General features: G+C 58.5%; 3 protein-coding genes across 6 annotated transcripts; 1 reads left to right on the top strand and 2 right to left on the bottom strand.

Moving 5' to 3' along the window:
* The first annotated feature begins 200 nt into the window (after positions 1-200).
* CERCAM (cerebral endothelial cell adhesion molecule) lies at positions 201-6,536 on the top strand. The gene is made up of 13 exons (XM_059865195.1): positions 201-403; positions 1,944-2,054; positions 2,252-2,369; positions 2,449-2,583; positions 2,672-2,876; positions 2,952-3,071; positions 3,189-3,265; positions 3,446-3,552; positions 3,657-3,789; positions 3,966-4,093; positions 4,170-4,373; positions 5,271-5,507; positions 6,156-6,536. Exons 1-12 carry the CDS (start codon positions 213-215, stop codon positions 5,503-5,505), a joined length of 1,764 nt encoding a protein of 587 aa, XP_059721178.1. The 5' UTR covers positions 201-212; the 3' UTR covers positions 5,506-5,507; positions 6,156-6,536.
* Positions 6,537-7,698: 1,162 nt separating this feature from the next.
* PTRH1 (peptidyl-tRNA hydrolase 1 homolog) lies at positions 7,699-10,144 on the bottom strand. 4 transcript variants are annotated; one of them, XM_059864912.1, is made up of 5 exons: positions 10,103-10,144; positions 9,448-9,667; positions 9,185-9,284; positions 8,517-8,562; positions 7,699-8,107 (listed from the first exon to the last, which is right to left on the bottom strand). In XM_059864912.1, the coding sequence occupies exons 1-5, from the start codon at positions 10,115-10,117 to the stop codon at positions 7,922-7,924; spliced, it is 567 nt and encodes a 188-aa protein (XP_059720895.1). In that variant the 5' UTR covers positions 10,118-10,144; the 3' UTR covers positions 7,699-7,921. The 4 variants fall into 4 exon arrangements, with proteins under 4 accessions (XP_059720895.1, XP_059720893.1, XP_059720894.1 ...); XM_059864910.1 differs by having other exon boundaries at positions 10,052-10,133; XM_059864911.1 differs by lacking the exon at positions 10,103-10,144 and having other exon boundaries at positions 7,699-8,027; positions 9,448-9,945.
* Positions 10,145-10,729: 585 nt separating this feature from the next.
* Positions 10,730-14,948, bottom strand: TOR2A (torsin family 2 member A). The gene is made up of 4 exons (XM_059864908.1): positions 14,579-14,948; positions 13,312-13,487; positions 12,833-12,960; positions 10,730-12,296 (listed from the first exon to the last, which is right to left on the bottom strand). The coding sequence occupies exons 1-4, from the start codon at positions 14,783-14,785 to the stop codon at positions 12,052-12,054; spliced, it is 756 nt and encodes a 251-aa protein (XP_059720891.1). The 5' UTR covers positions 14,786-14,948; the 3' UTR covers positions 10,730-12,051.
* Positions 14,949-15,798: the final 850 nt, after the last annotated feature.

Below are 15,798 nucleotides of genomic sequence, written 5' to 3' on the forward strand. Positions count from 1 at the left end.
GGGAGGGGGTCCCGGAGTGTCCCCGGTCTCTCGCCCCCCAGCCATGGGCTATGGCGGGGCTCTGCACTGATAGCGCTTCTATTTAAGGAAGCCCGACCCAAACTGGCCCCCGGGGCTTGCTGCGGCGGCGGGGCCGGGCCGGGGGCGGGGGCGGGGGGTGCGCTGAGCGCGGCGGGTCCCAGCCCGCCCCTTCCCCGCCCGCCGCCTCCGCCATGGGCGCCGCGGGGCCGCTCTGCGCCCTGCTCCTGCTGCTGGCCACCGGGACCGGCACCGGGACCGGCACCGGGCCAGCCCCACCGCGCCTGGTACTCGCCCTCCTGGCACGGAACGCGCAGCACTCGCTGCCGCACTGCCTGGGAGCCCTGGAGCGCTTGGACTATCCCGCGGGCAGCATCGCCCTGTGGTGAGGCAGCGGGACCCCCGGGGGGAGCCGGGACGCCGGGGGGAGCGGGCAGAGTGTAGCACGGATCCTGGGGGAGGAGAGGGCTGTGGGGGAATGGGCATCTCGGGGGGAGCCGGGATGCTGGAGTCACAGGGACCGCGGGGATAGCGGGGAGCCCGGGGAATGCGGATAGTGGGGGGAAGGAGGGTCCGGGGATTAAGGGAGACTGTGAGGGGAATGGAGAGCTGAGGATAGCAGGGACACGGAGGACAGTGCGGGGGGGAAACTAGGGAGAGTAGGGGAACTGGGGGCTCTTGGGTGTGCAGAACAGATTCGAAGGAATGGGGGCCTATGGGGGAATGGGGATCTTTAGGGGGCAGGGACCTTCATGGGGAACAGGGACCCCGCTGGTAGCAGCGTCCCCTGCCCCACAATGTTAGGGGTGGCTCTGCCCCCTGTGTGGGACCCAGCAGGGAAGCAGAGGGGCTCAGGCTGCCCCACGGCGAAGGGGCAGGACCCTCACCATTCCCCTGAGGAAGTTGTGGGGCTGATGAGGTCTTGGACCCCGGGGCACAAGGGGATTCTGCATCATCAGGGACAGGCGCTGCCTTCCCCCTCCCCGCAGGGCTCACCCTCAGGCCCCCTTTCCCAAAGACACCCCCAAACCCCCTTTACCGTGCTGGGGGTTGGCTGGAAGAGGAGTCTACTGTCTCCTTGTTGAGCCACTGCCGTCTCTCGCCTGAGCTTGTCGGAAACTTTTCTGCAGCTGCTTTTGCGGGGGAGCTGAGGCGAGGGCTGGCCGGGGATCTTGGCGGGGCTGGGGCGGGGGTCAGCTGCGGCAGGGGAAGGGGAAGGGGCGTCCTCACCTTTACCCGCTGCACCCCCTGGGAACCCCCGGCCGTAGGGAATTTCAAGAGCAGCCCCTGGAGCTAGGGGGATACAGATAATGCCTTCTCCCCTAAATCTGTCAAATCCCCATGACGCCAGTGCCTGGGGGATGTCCTGGGCTCTTTGACAGGTCGAGGAGTGTGGGAACTTGGGGTTTGGCCCAGTGCAAGGTGGGCTCAGCTCTGTCTGTGCTGGGCTCCCTGTGAGCATTTTTCTGAGGACGGGTGGGACAGTTGGGAATGGTGATTGTGCCCAGCAAAGGGAATATTCAGGAAGGGGGATTTTTTGCTGTTGAGTCCTTTCTTCTCACTGCTGGAACAGTGGGATGCACAGGGGTACTGTGGGGTGCAGTGACAGGGGGACAAAGGGCTGTACTTCAGTGCTCATGGTGGGCAGTCACAAGGCTGGCGTGAGGAGAACATGTCCAGGGCTGCCACTGGGATGCAGGGTGAGCTGTGGAACAGCCTGGCTGGTGGTGGCACTGAGGAAGAAATTACCAGTTGGTGTTCCCCTCCTGCCTGCACAGCCTTGGTTCCTTCAAATTACGTGTTATGTTCCCAAGCAGGTCTGTCACTGGCTCAGTCTTTTGGTCCCATGAGCATTTCTAGTGCAGGGTGAGGTCCTGGTTGTCCCTTGAGAAGGACCCCCAGAGGCTGATGTCCCCTTATCCCAGGTGTGCAACAGACCACAACTCGGACAACACGACAGCAATGCTGCAGGAGTGGCTGGGGGCGGTGGGGAAGGACTATCACTCGGTGGTCTGGAAGGTGCAAGAGGAGCCCAGGTGAGGCTGGGTGAGTGCTGGGTGGGGGCAGGTGTGGGCTGAGGGGCTCCTGGAGCAGCATCAACTCTCCCTGGCCAGCGACCCGACCCGGAGGAGCTCAGCGGAATGGGGCTGACTCAGCCTGCCGGCACAAACAGCCTGCACCGAGTTTGTGCATTCCCAGCGAGTGAGGTTAACCCCTGCCTCCCCCTGCCCAGCTCCTACCCTGATGAGCTTGGTCCCAAGCACTGGAGTGACAAACGCTATGAAAATGTGATGAAGTTGAAGCAGGAAGCTCTCACGTATGCCCGGGAGCAGCAGGCAGACTACATCCTGGTAAGGGACTTGGGGCACTGGTGGAGTGGGGGCTGAGGTGGGCTTCTCCATGTCTCCAGAACCTGTGCTGTCTCTGCAGTTCATGGACACTGACAGCATCCTGACCAACAACCAGACTCTCAAGTTTCTCATGGCGCAGAACAAGTCAGTGGTGGCCCCCATGCTGGACTCGCAGACCTTCTACTCCAACTTCTGGTGTGGCATCACACCCCAGGTACATACCCAGAAAGCCCTGCAGAATGAGACACCCCCATGGTGGAGGAGCCTCTGCCATGGAGGCACTGTGCCGTGTGATACCGCAGGGGTTCTATCGCCGGACAGCCGACTACTTCCCCACCAAGAACCGGCAGCGCGTGGGCTGCTTCCGAGTGCCCATGGTCTATGCCACCTTCCTGATCGACCTGCGGAAGGAGGACACCTTGCAATTGGCTTTCTACCCACCCCACCCCAACTACACCTGGGCCTTCGATGACATCATTGTCTTTGCCTACTCCTGCCAGGAGGCTGGTGAGGGTGATGGGGGTTTTGGGGGGTGCAGGGGCTGGGGGGAGGGCTGTGCTGCTCACCTGTCTCATCTGGCAGGTGTGGAGGTCCATGTGTGCAACCAGCACCACTTTGGTTACATCAATGTTCCTGTGAAGGCCCACCAGACGCTGGAGGATGATCATGCCAACTTTGTGCATCTCACACTGGAGGCCATGGGTGAGTACTCATGGATGGAGAGGTCCTGGAGGCCTCCAGGTCCTGACAGGGCTGTTAGCCCCAGCTCCCAGCCAGGGGAATCTGGGTTCTACTGAAGAGTGTCTCCTCTCTCCACAGTGGATGGTCCACCCATGCAGCGCTCCAGGCACATTTCTCTCTTGCCCAGGCCGCTCACAAAAATGGGCTTTGATGAAGTAAGTGCTCAGTGGAGTCGCTCGTGTCCCCCTGTCCATCCCTCTGGTTGCATACATCTCTCTATTGCATCCATCCATGGCAAAGGCTGAGCCCCTGTCCCCATCCTGCAGTAGCCAGGCAGCCTGGGTGTCCCCCATGATGACATGCCCCATTGTTGGGGCTCTCCTCTTCCTCCCCAGATATTCCTAATCAACCTGGTGCGGAGGCCAGACCGGCGGCAGCGAATGCTGGCATCCCTGCAGGAGCTGGAGATCATTCCACAGGTGGTGGATGCTGTGGATGGCAGGTGACCATGGGGGGACCACTCAGCCAGTCTCCTGGTGTCACCCTGGGGAGAGGACAGGGAGTATCTGGTGGGACACCTTGCTGATGCAGCCCCTCACCTTGCAGCACCCTCAACAGCAGTGACATCAAGGTGCTGGGTGTGGACTTGCTACCTGGGTACTACGATCCCTTCTCTGGCCGCACGCTCACCAAGGGCGAGGTTGGCTGCTTCCTCAGCCACTACAATATCTGGAAGGAGGTATGGGGCCACAGCGGCCGTGGGGTCCCTAAGGACCACCAGCAGTGGGCAGGGACCCTGTGAGCATCACAGATGTCTGGAGGATCTGGGGAGAAGGGGTGTCCTGCAGGGTCAGTGGCCCCAGTATGGCCCAGAGTGGTGCTGGGATAGGCTGGCACCTCTGTGCCCTCCCTCAGATCGTGTCCCGGGGGTTGGAGCGGTCAGTGGTCTTCGAGGATGATGTGCGCTTCGAGGCTGCCTTCCCAGCACGGCTGCAGCGGCTGATGGAGGAGCTGGAGCGGGCACAGCAGGACTGGGACCTCATGTAGGTGCTGGGGCCAGGGGGATGTGGGGTGGGGGTCCCCAAGACTGGCTCTCATGGTTCCCTGGCCACCCCACAGCTACCTGGGGAGGAAACAGGTGAACGACGAGGATGAGGCACCTGTGGAAGGCGTGCGGAACCTGGTGGTGGCTGGGTACTCGTACTGGACACTGGCCTACGCCATCTCCCACCACGGGGCACGGAAGCTGCTGGCCACCAAACCCCTCTCCAAAATGCTGCCTGTGGACGAGTATCTGCCCATCATGTATGACAAGCACCCCAAGTAAGGAGCTGATTGTGCAGGAGGGTGCTGGCCTGGCCATGCCAGTGTGGGACAATGTGTTTCTTCTCTGCTGTCACCACCTCAGCCAGTTCCCCCCCTTGCAGGCGTTACTCATGCTGGAGGAAAACATCTGTAGCATGAGCTCATTTTCAGCCCGCCGCTGCCTGGCCACTGGCCGCTGGAAAATGGCCCTCTGCCAGCATGGGGTGGGGGAATGGGAATGGAGCTGGGCCTTGGTGTGGGTTCTGCACAGTGTCTTGGCCCCATGGCATGTGGCAGGGAGCAGCCCCCTGTACCCTACTGCTGGGGGGCTGTGTGGTCCCCTGCCCCTGGCTGGGGGTCTCAGCCCCAATTTGGAGCACTTTCATGCCCCTCTCTGGGCAGGGGGGTCAGCAGTAAGGCTTTGTCTGGGGAGGGGGAGGCAATTTAGGGGGTGAGTGAGCACCATGGGTGGGTGTCTTGGGAGAAAAGGGTGGGAAACCCAGTGAGCATGATGGACAAACACACGGATCAGGCATGTAAAAGGCAGGCTGGAGGTGGATGGAGGGACAGATCAGGGCTCTGGATGTGCACCAGCAGCAGCTGGAAGCCCCCTGCTTGCAGGCATAACAGCATCAGACAGCCCTGTCTCAGGGCCAGCTGGATGCTGTGCCAGAGACCCACTGTGCCAAGAGCCGGCCCCAGCTGGTGGGGAGCCACAGGTCCTGTCCTCTCTGTAATCCCTCCATAGTCCCTGCCCAGTGTTCCCTGGCTCTTGGTACTTCACATCCCTCCCTATCCCCTGCCCTGCACGGAGCCTTCCCCAGGTGGTTGATTTGGTTTTCCCAGTGCTTTTTCTCCTCTGTGCCATGCTCTGTAAGCCAGTTTTTTCTCTTGGGTCTGCTCCCCTTTCCGCAGCGAGGATTACAAGCGGCACTTCTCCCCACGGGACTTGCTGGTGTTTTCAGCTCACCCCCTCCTGGTTTATCCCACTCACTATGCTGGGGACAGCAACTGGCTGAGTGACACTGAGACTTCCACCATCTGGGATGACGATGCCAAGAAGACTGACTGGGTTGGCTCACAGAAGACACTGAGGGACTCACGGGGCAGCGCTGGCCACCTCCGCTCCACGGCCCGTGACGAGCTCTGATGGTGAGCAAGGCCCTGAGACCCAGGCACAGGGGACAGAGCAGCTGGGGAGTGTCTCCCTGCATGTGCCATGTTCAGACGTGTCCCACATGCCTAGGCTGTTTTTGTCATGGGGCAGCAGCTCTCCCTGTCAGACTCAAAGCATTGGGAAACAGAGACCAGACTGTCTTTTCCAGGTGGGGAAAGGGGTGGTGACACAGATGTCCCATGTGGGGCTGCACTGGGCTGGAGGGGATATGGGAACAGGGCCCTCCATCTCTGTAAGTCTATGCTGCTCCCCAGCCCCTCAGATGAGAAAGGGAGAACGCTCCTTTTCCTGCTGCAAAAGTGTGGAAAGAGCTGGGGCATCTCCCAGGGGAACATTTCATTCCAGCACTGCTTGCTCCCCTCAGAAGTGGGTCTCCTTGGGGCTGTGGTCATGTAGACAGGCAGGTGACCCACACTGGCTCAGCCCCAGGGCAGCATAGACACGGTTAATACTGGGTCAGACTTTCCCTGCCTGAGGTTGCTTGTCCTGGCAGCAGAACTGCCCTGGGAGCTGCCAGATCGGGGGAGGCTGGAAAACAGCCCTCCCACTGCCTCGGCTGCAGGCGTGAACACGTTTGGGCTGCTCCTGCCATGACCACTAATATCTGTGTCCGTGCCTCCTAGGGATGAGGGATTGTGATCCAGCTGGGAGCACCATGGGCAAGGACCTTAAACTGCCTGCTCCCTCTCAGGAGATGCAGCTGCCCTGGACAGAGCCCCACAGGGTTCTTCAAATCTGCATGAATCCACCCGAGGCAGGATTTGCCCCAGGAAAGCCTTTCCCTGCCAAGTGGAGAGACCAGAGGAGCACTGTGCTCCGTCTCTGCTGAGGACACATCTCCAGGACAGTCCCAAGTGATGCCAACTCTGCCATCTCCACCAGCCTGGACTTTGGGGAATGGACTTTGGGCTGGCACACATGGTGGCCTCCTGCCACTGACTGGGCTTGCCCCTCATGCCATGCCTGGGTGGAAGCCCAGGGAGGATTAAAGCAGACTGAGCTGATGTGCTGAGTGCTGGAATTGCCCCAAGTTCCCAGGGGTGCTGCAGGGGCAAGGGTCTGGCAGTTCCCCCATCTGGGAACTTTGGGAATGAAATCTGTAAGGGGGAAAGAGAGGGAAGAAGAGAGGTGGGGGGAGGAAGATTGAATCTCACCCTTGGGGTCTGGGTGGGAAAGGTGGGTGGCATCTTCACGGAGCTCAGCTCTCCCCTGGGAGTGGAGGTGATGGAGCAGCAGGTGGAGACCTTGGTAGCAGACACCCAGAGAGATGTCTGAGACTACCAAGGGATTCAGAAAAGCATAATTTGGGGCAGGTTGAACAGCTACAGCAGGGACCTTTGGAAGGAAAACAACCAGCTCCAGATCACATGGGACCTGAAGATCCGAACGGATTTCCTGGAGAACAGGGAGGAGATGGCCAAGTGCCTGTTCTTCAAGTGCAGGGTCCCAGCCAGTACAGACATGGGTGAGGAAGGGGTGACAGGTTGGGCACATTTTTGCTTCCCAGCTCTTCCCCTGGTCCAGGCAGCCTCAGTGCTCCAGGAGGAGCTCAGGAGCTGGGGATGGAGCAGAAGAATGTCTGGTGCCAGCTGGAGCAGAGGATGGAAGCGACAGAAACGCTGTGGTATACGTCAGCCAGCAAGTGTCCCAATGCTTGTTCCATCCTGCTGGGATGCAGGAGAGGAGCTGTCTTTGCTTGGTGTCTCAGTGTTCCTGGGATACAGAGCTGGGCAGGACATGCTGGCACACCCAGGACTCTGGGACACAGCAGTGGTGAGGACACACTGCTGCAGTCTGTGCTCTCCACAAGACCCGCAACGGGTCTGCAGGAAGCCAGAACTCCTGCAGCTGTTGGAAACTCCGCAGTTTCAGCCAAAACCACTGAACTCAAAAACACTGTGAGGCCAGCTCTGAAACTTGCTGCAGCTCAGTCAGAGCAGCACGCTATGGGATTCCAGGCTCTCTGTGCTTGCCAGTTTCTCAGCAAAGCTGAAGTGCCTTTGGACTCTACAGAAGTAGCTCCTATTGCTCCCCATTTCTCACTAGAAGCCTCCCTCCAGACTGTGCTGGTCGAACATGGACGGGGGCACGGATTTGAGCTGCAGTGCCAAGGACAACCCAAGCTTGCCAAGCGGCGCATGGAAGAGAGGCAGGAGCAGGGCAGAGTCAGGGTGACGGTTTATTTAATTTCTGTGCCAAACTGAGGCATGAAGCCTCTGCAGGGATTCAAGTGGGACATGAGCTGCCTGGATTGGTGTGGGCATGGAAGGAGGCTGCCCCAGTTCCCAGCCAGGCTGCCCAGCTGGGCCAGCTCTGCTCTGCACCATGGTCACTCTGGAGTGCCTGCAGCACCCTGCCCATCAGCCACAAGGGTCACAGGGGGTTTGTGTCAGCCCCTGTCCCCTGGCTCTGTAGGTGCTCGGCTCTGGATGTGCTCCAGCAGGCAGGTCACTGCCTGGGCCAGGATCTGCTCCAGCTTCTCCCGCTCCCCAGCACTGAACGGAGACAGGACATAGTTAGGCACTGTCACGTCACCCTCTGGCCGCCCTATGCCGATCCTGAGCCGGGTCATCTCCTGGGGAGAAAGGAAGAGAGCTGGGGAGCTTCCCCTCAAGTGTTCAGACAGAGCTAGGCAAGGGGACAGTGCTGAGAGTGGGGCTGGGCAGCAAGGGAGCAGCTCCTCATGTTTTCCAGGTGGTTTTGAGTGCTTGCTCCAAGAAACATAATTTTGGAAGAGGCTTTAGCTGGGCCGTGCCGAGATCCCAGGCTCCTGCCAGGCCTGGCAGAGCAACTCAAGCTAATTGTTTCCATGTCCTCCAAGGCGGCCAAACAGACAACAGCCCTCCAGGAAGAAGGGGAAGGAGAAAAAGGGGAAAAAGGGAGCGGGGGCTTGTCTAAGAGGAATCAGAAAAATGGGAGGGGGGGAACAAGCCATGCATTGAGGGGGGCACAGGACTGATCCCCTTCTCCTGACACCCACTCACGTTGGACTGCAGAGCACTGATGCAGGATTGGACCCCGTTGTGTCCCCTTGGGAGAGAAAGAGAAAACCCACAGTTTGTAAGAGGTACCCTCCCCATATAGCCCTGGGTCTCCTGCTGCAGGAGTGTGGGAATGTGGTCCCAGCCAAGGGCTGCACTCCCTGGTTCTGCAGCCCTGGTTCTGCTCTGAGCCCCTGGTTCTGCAGCCCCAGGGGCTCAGAGCAGTTGGCTGGGGGATTTAGGGAAGCAGGGCTGGGACAGCACGTTCTGTGTGTGCTGGCTCTTGCCACAGCTGGTGCATGTGTGACTGAGCACTGGGGCCCAGCATCGTACCTGCCCCATCCCACAGTGGAACCTTTCCTAGGCTAAATGACTGGTGCTGGGCAGGCACAGTGGAGGCAGAGTGTTATAAAAAGCTCATGTGGTGCTGTCAGTGGGCTGAATCCAGCCCACAGCCGCTTCCAGGAGTCTCCCTGCCCTCCCTGCCAGGGCAGGAACTGGGAGGCTGCCCAAACAGCCAGCTGTTGCCTCTGCAATAGATCGAGCCCAGGACAAGAGCTGAAACATTGCAAGCCTGGTGGGATGGGGCCAAGAACAGCCCATGATCTTGTATGGGCATGTTAAAGCCTCAAACCAGCTCACACAACCAGGAAGCTGGGGCTACCTCATACCTTGCGCTGCCTCCCAGCTTGATTGCCACCTTGCCCAGGGCCTTGTCCAGGTCATCGTGAACCAGGTAAATGTCTCCAGGGCCAAGGCTGTAGATCTCAGCTTTGAAAACAGAAATACAACCTAAGAAATTAGAGGAGACAGACTCACCAGGCCCTGACTCTGCAGAGCGGGGCTGTAGTGAGTCGTGGAGGGCAGGGAGACAGCAGGGCTGTCATAGGGGGCTGGTGCCAAGAGAGGCTTTGGGGGTGACTCAGTTGCTCACCAGCACTGGCAACGCTGAGCCCATTGAGGTTCATGAACCTGCGTGGCTTGAGCAGCACCAGCTCCAGGCCGTGGGCTGTGGCCAGAGCCACATCAGCACAGCACCGCTTGTCCACTCGCCAGCCCTCGGCCACCGCCAGCTGCCGGGCCAGCTGGTCCAGCACCTCCATGCCCACACTGTGCCGTGTGCCTCGCAGCCCGTAGTTGCCCAGGCCGGCCACCTGCATGACAGGTGTCAGCAGGGCTCTGACGGGCCACCGTGAGGCCCCTGGCCCCTGCACAGGCCTGATCCCCTCCAGCATGGCTCAGACCTGCTCCCTCCACGCTCTCCACAGCTGGCTGGGTCCTCACAGCCTCAATCCCCACAGCATTCCCTTCAGCATTCCTCCGTGCCTCCCTCACAGCCTTGATCGTGCCCTGGTGCTCGCCCATGACCTGATCCCCACCGCACTGCCCTCACAGCCCCGCTCCGTCTGCTCGGCTCACAGTCCTGACCCACCCTGTTCTCCTCACAGCCCCGTTCCCCCGACAGTCCAGCTCCCCCCGTTGCTCCCACAGCCCCGTTGCCCTCACGGCCTCCTTGCCCCCGCTCCCCCCGCCCTCACCATGGCGCGCGGCCCCGCCCGCCCCACGAGCGCTCGCGCGTGCCCCGCCACCTCCGCCGCCAGCATCGCCCTCCTTGCCCGCGTGACGTCACACCACTGCGCTGCTCGAAGCCCCGCCCACGTCCCCTCGCCCCCGCCGCCATCTTGGTTACGGGCAGCGCCGCCATCTTTCTAGCGGGCGGTGCCGGGGGCGGTCTCGCGGTGCCGGGGGCGGTGTCGCCGCTGTGGTAATGCCCTGCGGGCCGGCTCGTCCTAGAGATGGTTGTGGTGGGGACGCCGAGGTGCGTTAACGGGGCGCTACTGGGGGCCGCGGCCTGGGAACCCGCCCCTCTCATCGAGAAGACCGCGAGAAGCTCTGAGAGGCTCCCCGAGGGACTCGCAGGAGCAGCGAAGGCCCAGGGCTGGGCCCCGTGGTTTGTGTGTTTGTGCCCGTTCGGTCTCCACTGGCGTGCCCCCCCTTGGCACACGGCTGGATGGGAGAACGCATCACTGCTCACCTTCCCCCAGGCCATCCTTCAGCCCTGGCTGGGTCCTCACCCTGCCAGCAGGGCACAGCTTTCTTCCAGGGCACTGGGACAGTTCCCCAGCCCAGCAGCACATCACTGTGCTGGAAATTAGTCACCTTGCAAGTACTTCCACACTACCTGCAGTCAGGAATACGTGTAAACGCCTCAACTGTTTCATTCTTAGATGATTTATTTTAAAATTAGAAATTCATATTTTTGCAAGGGGCAGAATTTTTGCCTCTGTCTTTGGGCCAGCTCTTGGGCAGCCTTTGGGTGGTGTCTAAAACCCCCAAAGCTCAGGGCCTGGAGCTGGAATGGTCCCAAGCACTGGCAGCTCATTTCCATACAGGGAACAAGCAGAGCTTTGGAAGCTTTGCCAAGTGTCCTTACACCCATCCCTTGAGCAGGTTGTTCCTGGTGAGCGAATTACTCTGGTTCCCCTGACCTCTTATTCCATAACAGCATAGAGGATATTAAAATCAGGGCAAAGCCAGGCTGTGCATCCCAGGCTTGGCAGTTTGGAGCACTAATCTTCTCTAACTTGTCCCCAAGTCCCCCACTGTGACACTCCCCAGAAGCTGAACGGCTGCTGGCCCAGCCAAAGCCTGCAAGGTCTGACCAGCAGAAGGATGTACAAGAAGCTCCACAGCTCATAGCACCAACCCTGCTGTAGAAACCATCACTGAATAAAAGGAATTTTCAAAACCATTAGCAGCACTGTGGGCTTCCCTGGAGGTAGGATGAGATTCTTCACGGCTGGTAAAACAAGCAAGAAGTCTTTTGTTGACGTTTTTCTGGTTTGCTACAGGGAAATCCTTTGGCCCTTTGGGGAAAGATGGATGAAGGGGTAGTAGGAGAACTTGGCTCATGGCAGATCAGGTGTTCCCCTCTCCCACATGACCCCCCTCCCTTGGTGTTGGAACTGCCAAGCACCTATTCACAGTGAAAGGAAACTGGAATGTGGGTGGCTCTAAAACTTCCTTGAAAAGAAAACTTGGTTGCCATGTTGAGGTGTTCACAGGAGTCAGCACCAGTATGTTGTGCCAAGGAGCTGAGGCACAGCTATGCTTAAAAAGGTTTTAAAAAAAACTGTTAAAATGCTGTAAGGAAGAAATATTCTTCTGTGGGCTCAGAATCTTAACGTATTGGATATCAACAGCTGCCAGAAGTGGGGAGAGCTGTGGAGGGGTGCTGTTGACAGGGTGAGAACCTCCCTGACACTGCAGACCCTCTCAGCATTTTCCCCATGTCGTCACACATCTCAGGTGGTGGATCCACCTTTACCTGGCCAAGAGTTAATCAGTAAAGTGCTTTAAATTACATAATTTGCACCTGGTCCTGCAGCTGCATCCTGCAGTGGACTCCTTGGAGCTGGAGAGAGTTCAGCAGGAGAGCACTTGTGCTGTGGGGAGTGACACACCATTCCCACTGCACATCCCACCAGCCCTGGGTGCTTTCTAGCACTATGGATCTGAGAGAGGCCCTTGCCAGTGACTAGAAGAAAAAACTGATGCGAGAGGCCACTGTTTTGCAGCCTGTTGATGAGAATAATTTCTCCTCTTCTGGGAAGTAGGGGATGCTGTCAGCCACTTCCTGGACGACATCCGGGCGTACCTCGAGGCCTTGCTGGATGAGCTCACTGACAACACACTGCTTCACGTGGTGGTGCTTCAGTGGGAGGAAAGGCACAACAAAATCAATCAGATGTTCATTAATGATCCCAGATTTCCAGAAGCCACCTGCACAAGGAAAGAGAGAGAAGGTTTTACCTTCAGAGAGGCTCTGCAGTCCCTGCAATTTAAAGAGCTGCTTTGTGTGAAGCCAAAATACTCTGCTGAAGAGAGATCTTGCTGGTTTTGAACCCATCAGTTGTCACCTACCCCCCAAACAGCCTTTCTCCCTGGAGAAATGGGGGGATTTAGCTTGTCAGAATTTAAGCTCTGCTCCCTGTGCTAAGGGCAAGGCAAGGAGATGCAAGCAGGCAGGGGGGATCGATATAGCTCAGTGCTGTTCTGGCAAGTGTGCTGTGCTGTCTGCCAGCTCCCAGCTGCAAACACACCTTGTCTCCCAAGAACTTTGCTAAATATGGCAACAGGTCTGCTGGCTCAGAAGGAAGGAAACCTAAAGGGGCTCGCAGTTCCAATCCCTCAAAACCCCCCTATCCCTTTCTGGTTGCCTGGGAGGTAGCAACTGGTGTGGGTGGCTTCCTAGAACAAGCCTGGCTGCCTGTGCTGGGCTGTGGGGCTACAGGAGGAGCTCAGCTCCATGAACTCACTCTCAGGGTTTTCAAACACGGCCTTGGAGATGGCTGGCTCCAGGTCCTGCAAGCTGATCTCCTCCCGGTCCTTGCGGGCACGCCACAGAGCCAATGTCACGTTGTTGATCTGCTCCCCTCCTGCATTGCTGCACAAGAATGAGAGCCTTATCCACTGTGTAACCAGGAAAATGGTGTCTCAGGTGGCACCTGACACCCACCAGCCTGCAGAGTGCAAGCCAGCAGCTTGTCCCAGCTGCCTGTCCCAAAATAACTTCTGTAGAGGCAGCCAAATAACATGCAGAGGAGGCTTTTACACACTCTCCAGACCTGTCTGTTCACAGTGAGATTGCATCTCTTGGCATTTGTAGAGGCTCAAGGCTTAGAGAAGGAAAGGCAAAGCTAGTGTGTGCCCTGAGGTACGTATGATCTCTGCCCAAACGAGCAGCAGTGAGCTGGAAGAGGCCTCCATGGCCTCCCCATGGAGAGGCCTCTCTCACCTGATGAAGATGAAGATGGCTTTGCGGTAGTTGGTCCCGTACACAACCCACGAGGGCCCCAGGAACGGGATGATCACATCAATCAGGCCTGGGTGCATCTTGTCCATCTCATCAAAGAGAAACGCTGAGCGTCCACAGTTGGTCAGGTTCCCTTGGATCCAGCGCTTCAGGCTTTCCTAGGAAAAAGCCCACCAAGTGTAAGGCAGTGAGATGGCAAGGAAGGCTCAAACACCCCAGAGTAAAGGCTGAGGCAGGAGCTCAAGCACAGCCAAAGGTGCTGAGAGCAGCGTGTCCCTGCACAGCACCACACACGTGGAGCTGAAAGACCCAGTGCTGGGGAGGCCCCTTTATTCTGGGTTTCACACAGTGGCTGTTTACCAGCCTTTTTTAACCACTGTAGGTCTTTTTATACAGATTTAAAGGAGGAGGCAGCACACTAAAGCTGGAGATTCAGACTCCTACAGCTCCCCACGTTCTTCTCATTCCCTGTTGTATCTACACAGTTCCCAGCTTCTTGCCAGCTCCTGCTCTGATGCAGAAACATGTGCCTGCACTGACCCAGAACAGCTCTTTATCATGGCTGAAGGTACTTCCTAGCCTACACAAAACCACTCACATTGCCTGGGGGCATGTGAAACTCCTAACTGAAGCACTTCAGCCAGGAAGGGATTTACTTTTCCAAAAGCATTTCCTCTAAGGACACAATACAGCAAATAACTTCTCCAAACGTCCAGAAGCTAAAGGTCCAGGTGTGCTGAATTCCCACTCTGCTGAAAATCTGGCATTTTGATTTCTCTCTTTTCTCAGCTCTAAGAGACAGAATGGCACCATGGAGAGTCTGGAGCTGCCGTTAGAGAGCTGTGTGCTCTGTGAGGAGGGGATTACAAGTCTAGTGATATGTAGGTTTTTACAGCCATCAGGCTGTTTGGAAAGCAATGGGAAAATTTTAGTGCCTTTCATCTAAGCCAAGCACTTTTATTTGTGTGTTCAAAGAACTGTGTAAATATTTAAGAAGGAGAACATGATCAGGGCAGGGACTACTGTGGAGAGGACGAAAGTAATAACGGAGTATATTGCAGTTACTAGTGCATCCTTCAGCCAGTGTATGGAGCCACTCTCTCAGCTATGTTTGTCTGAGAGGGAAAAACAAAGAGCTTTTATTCCTACTGCACTTCAGGAAACAGCTTGAATGCATATGTACTGAGGATCAACCCAGACACAGCCAAAACCCCCCGGTGAAGTGGCACTGCTGAGCGGCGTCCCTTACCTTGTACTGCTCTATCTGCTCAGCGTGGGGGAAATGCACTATGGGGGAGAAGTGGTGAACATAGGGGCTCTGGAGCCCCCTCTGGAAGAGGTAGCGGATGAGCATGGAGCTCACGTAGGTTTTGCCTGTTCCTGTGGAGCCGTGGAAGGACATCACGAGAGGTTTCACTGGATTCGAGTTCTCCAGGAATTCCCTCAGCCCCTTCATCACCTGCTGCCTCACCAGGGGCTGCCCCACCAGATTCGTGGCCAAGTCGAACTCCAGACCTGAAAGGAAGTGAAACCAGGACTTGGAGAACGCAGGTTGTCATCGCTCCCTGTCCCGTCCCTGGGGGCCGCCCCGCTGGGCCCCGTCATCCCCGGCTGCCGCATGGCCGAGAGACCCCGCTCCAAGGGACGCCCCCGGGCAGGCTCTCCTGGAGACCCTCGCTGGCTCCCGGAACCCCCTCGCCTGCTGCATCCCGGCCTCGGCGGCTGCGCGCCCCCGCCCCTGAGGGTCCCCCTGCCCCCAGACCCCTTTCCCGGCCGGCCGCTCCCGCTGACCGCGCAGGTCGGGCGCGAAGCCGCACTCGCAGTCCGCCGAGAAGCCGCAGCGCAGCGCCCACAGGTCCCAGGCGGCGGCGGGGCGGGCGGCGGCTGCCAGCACCACCAGCAGCACCGGGACCGGGACCGGGGCTGGGGCCGCTCCGGGGGCCATGGCGGCCGCGGCTTCCGCACCGCCCGCACTACAATTCCCAGCGTGCCCCGCGCGGAGGCGGGCCCAGAAAGACCCAGCTATATGAAAGAGGCGTGGTCATGTATCAAGAGGGCGGGGCCTGTCCCGTATCGCCCCGCCTCCCAGCTGGGCAGGGTCCCTGTGCCCCTTGTCCCTCCCATGTCCCCTCGTGCCTGGGGGACCTGCGACCCTCTCGCAGAGAACCACCTCCTGAAACTCAACAAATGCAGAGTCCTGCACCTGGGAAAGAACAGCCCCGAACACCGGTACTGGTTGGGGGCTGACCCAGAAAGCAGCTCTACAGAAAAGGACTGGGGGTCCTGGTGGACCGCAGGTGTCTGTGAGCCAGCAGTCGGCCCTGAGGGCCAACAAGGCCAGTGGGATCCTGGGGTGGATTAGGAGGAGTATTGCCAGCAGGTCAGGGAGGTGATCCTGCATCTCTGCTCATAGATAGATAGATAGATAGATAGATAGATAGATAGATAGATAGATAGATAGATAAGGCA

This window comes from Haemorhous mexicanus, chromosome 21 (genome assembly GCF_027477595.1).
Source record: "Haemorhous mexicanus isolate bHaeMex1 chromosome 21, bHaeMex1.pri, whole genome shotgun sequence".
Classification (NCBI taxonomy): Eukaryota; Metazoa; Chordata; class Aves; order Passeriformes; family Fringillidae; genus Haemorhous; species Haemorhous mexicanus.

What these genes read in the sequence shown, in the direction of transcription:
- TOR2A (XM_059864908.1), bottom strand. Translation starts at nt 14,785, where the DNA reads ATGAAGGGGCTGAGGGAATTCCTGGAGAACTCGAATCCAGTGAAACCT. An exon ending in AGCAGATAGAGCAGTACAAG is followed by an intron (nt 13,488 to 14,578) that starts GTAAGGGACGCC and finishes GCTTTTTCCTAG; the next exon opens with GAAAGCCTGAAGCGCTGGAT. An exon ending in CGTGTTTGAAAACCCTGAGA is followed by an intron (nt 12,297 to 12,832) that starts GTGAGTTCATGG and finishes TTCCTTGTGCAG; the next exon opens with GTGGCTTCTGGAAATCTGGG.
- PTRH1 (XM_059864909.1), bottom strand. Translation starts at nt 9,748, where the DNA reads ATGCTGGAGGGGATCAGGCCTGTGCAGGGGCCAGGGGCCTCACGGTGG. An exon ending in AAGCTGGGAGGCAGCGCAAG is followed by an intron (nt 8,563 to 9,184) that starts GTATGAGGTAGC and finishes TTCTCTCCCAAG; the next exon opens with GGGACACAACGGGGTCCAAT. An exon ending in TCAGTGCTCTGCAGTCCAAC is followed by an intron (nt 8,108 to 8,516) that starts GTGAGTGGGTGT and finishes CTTTCTCCCCAG; the next exon opens with GAGATGACCCGGCTCAGGAT.
- CERCAM (XM_059865195.1), top strand. Translation starts at nt 213, where the DNA reads ATGGGCGCCGCGGGGCCGCTCTGCGCCCTGCTCCTGCTGCTGGCCACC. An exon ending in GTGGATGCTGTGGATGGCAG is followed by an intron (nt 3,553 to 3,656) that starts GTGACCATGGGG and finishes CTCACCTTGCAG; the next exon opens with CACCCTCAACAGCAGTGACA. An exon ending in ATGTATGACAAGCACCCCAA is followed by an intron (nt 4,374 to 5,270) that starts GTAAGGAGCTGA and finishes CCCTTTCCGCAG; the next exon opens with CGAGGATTACAAGCGGCACT.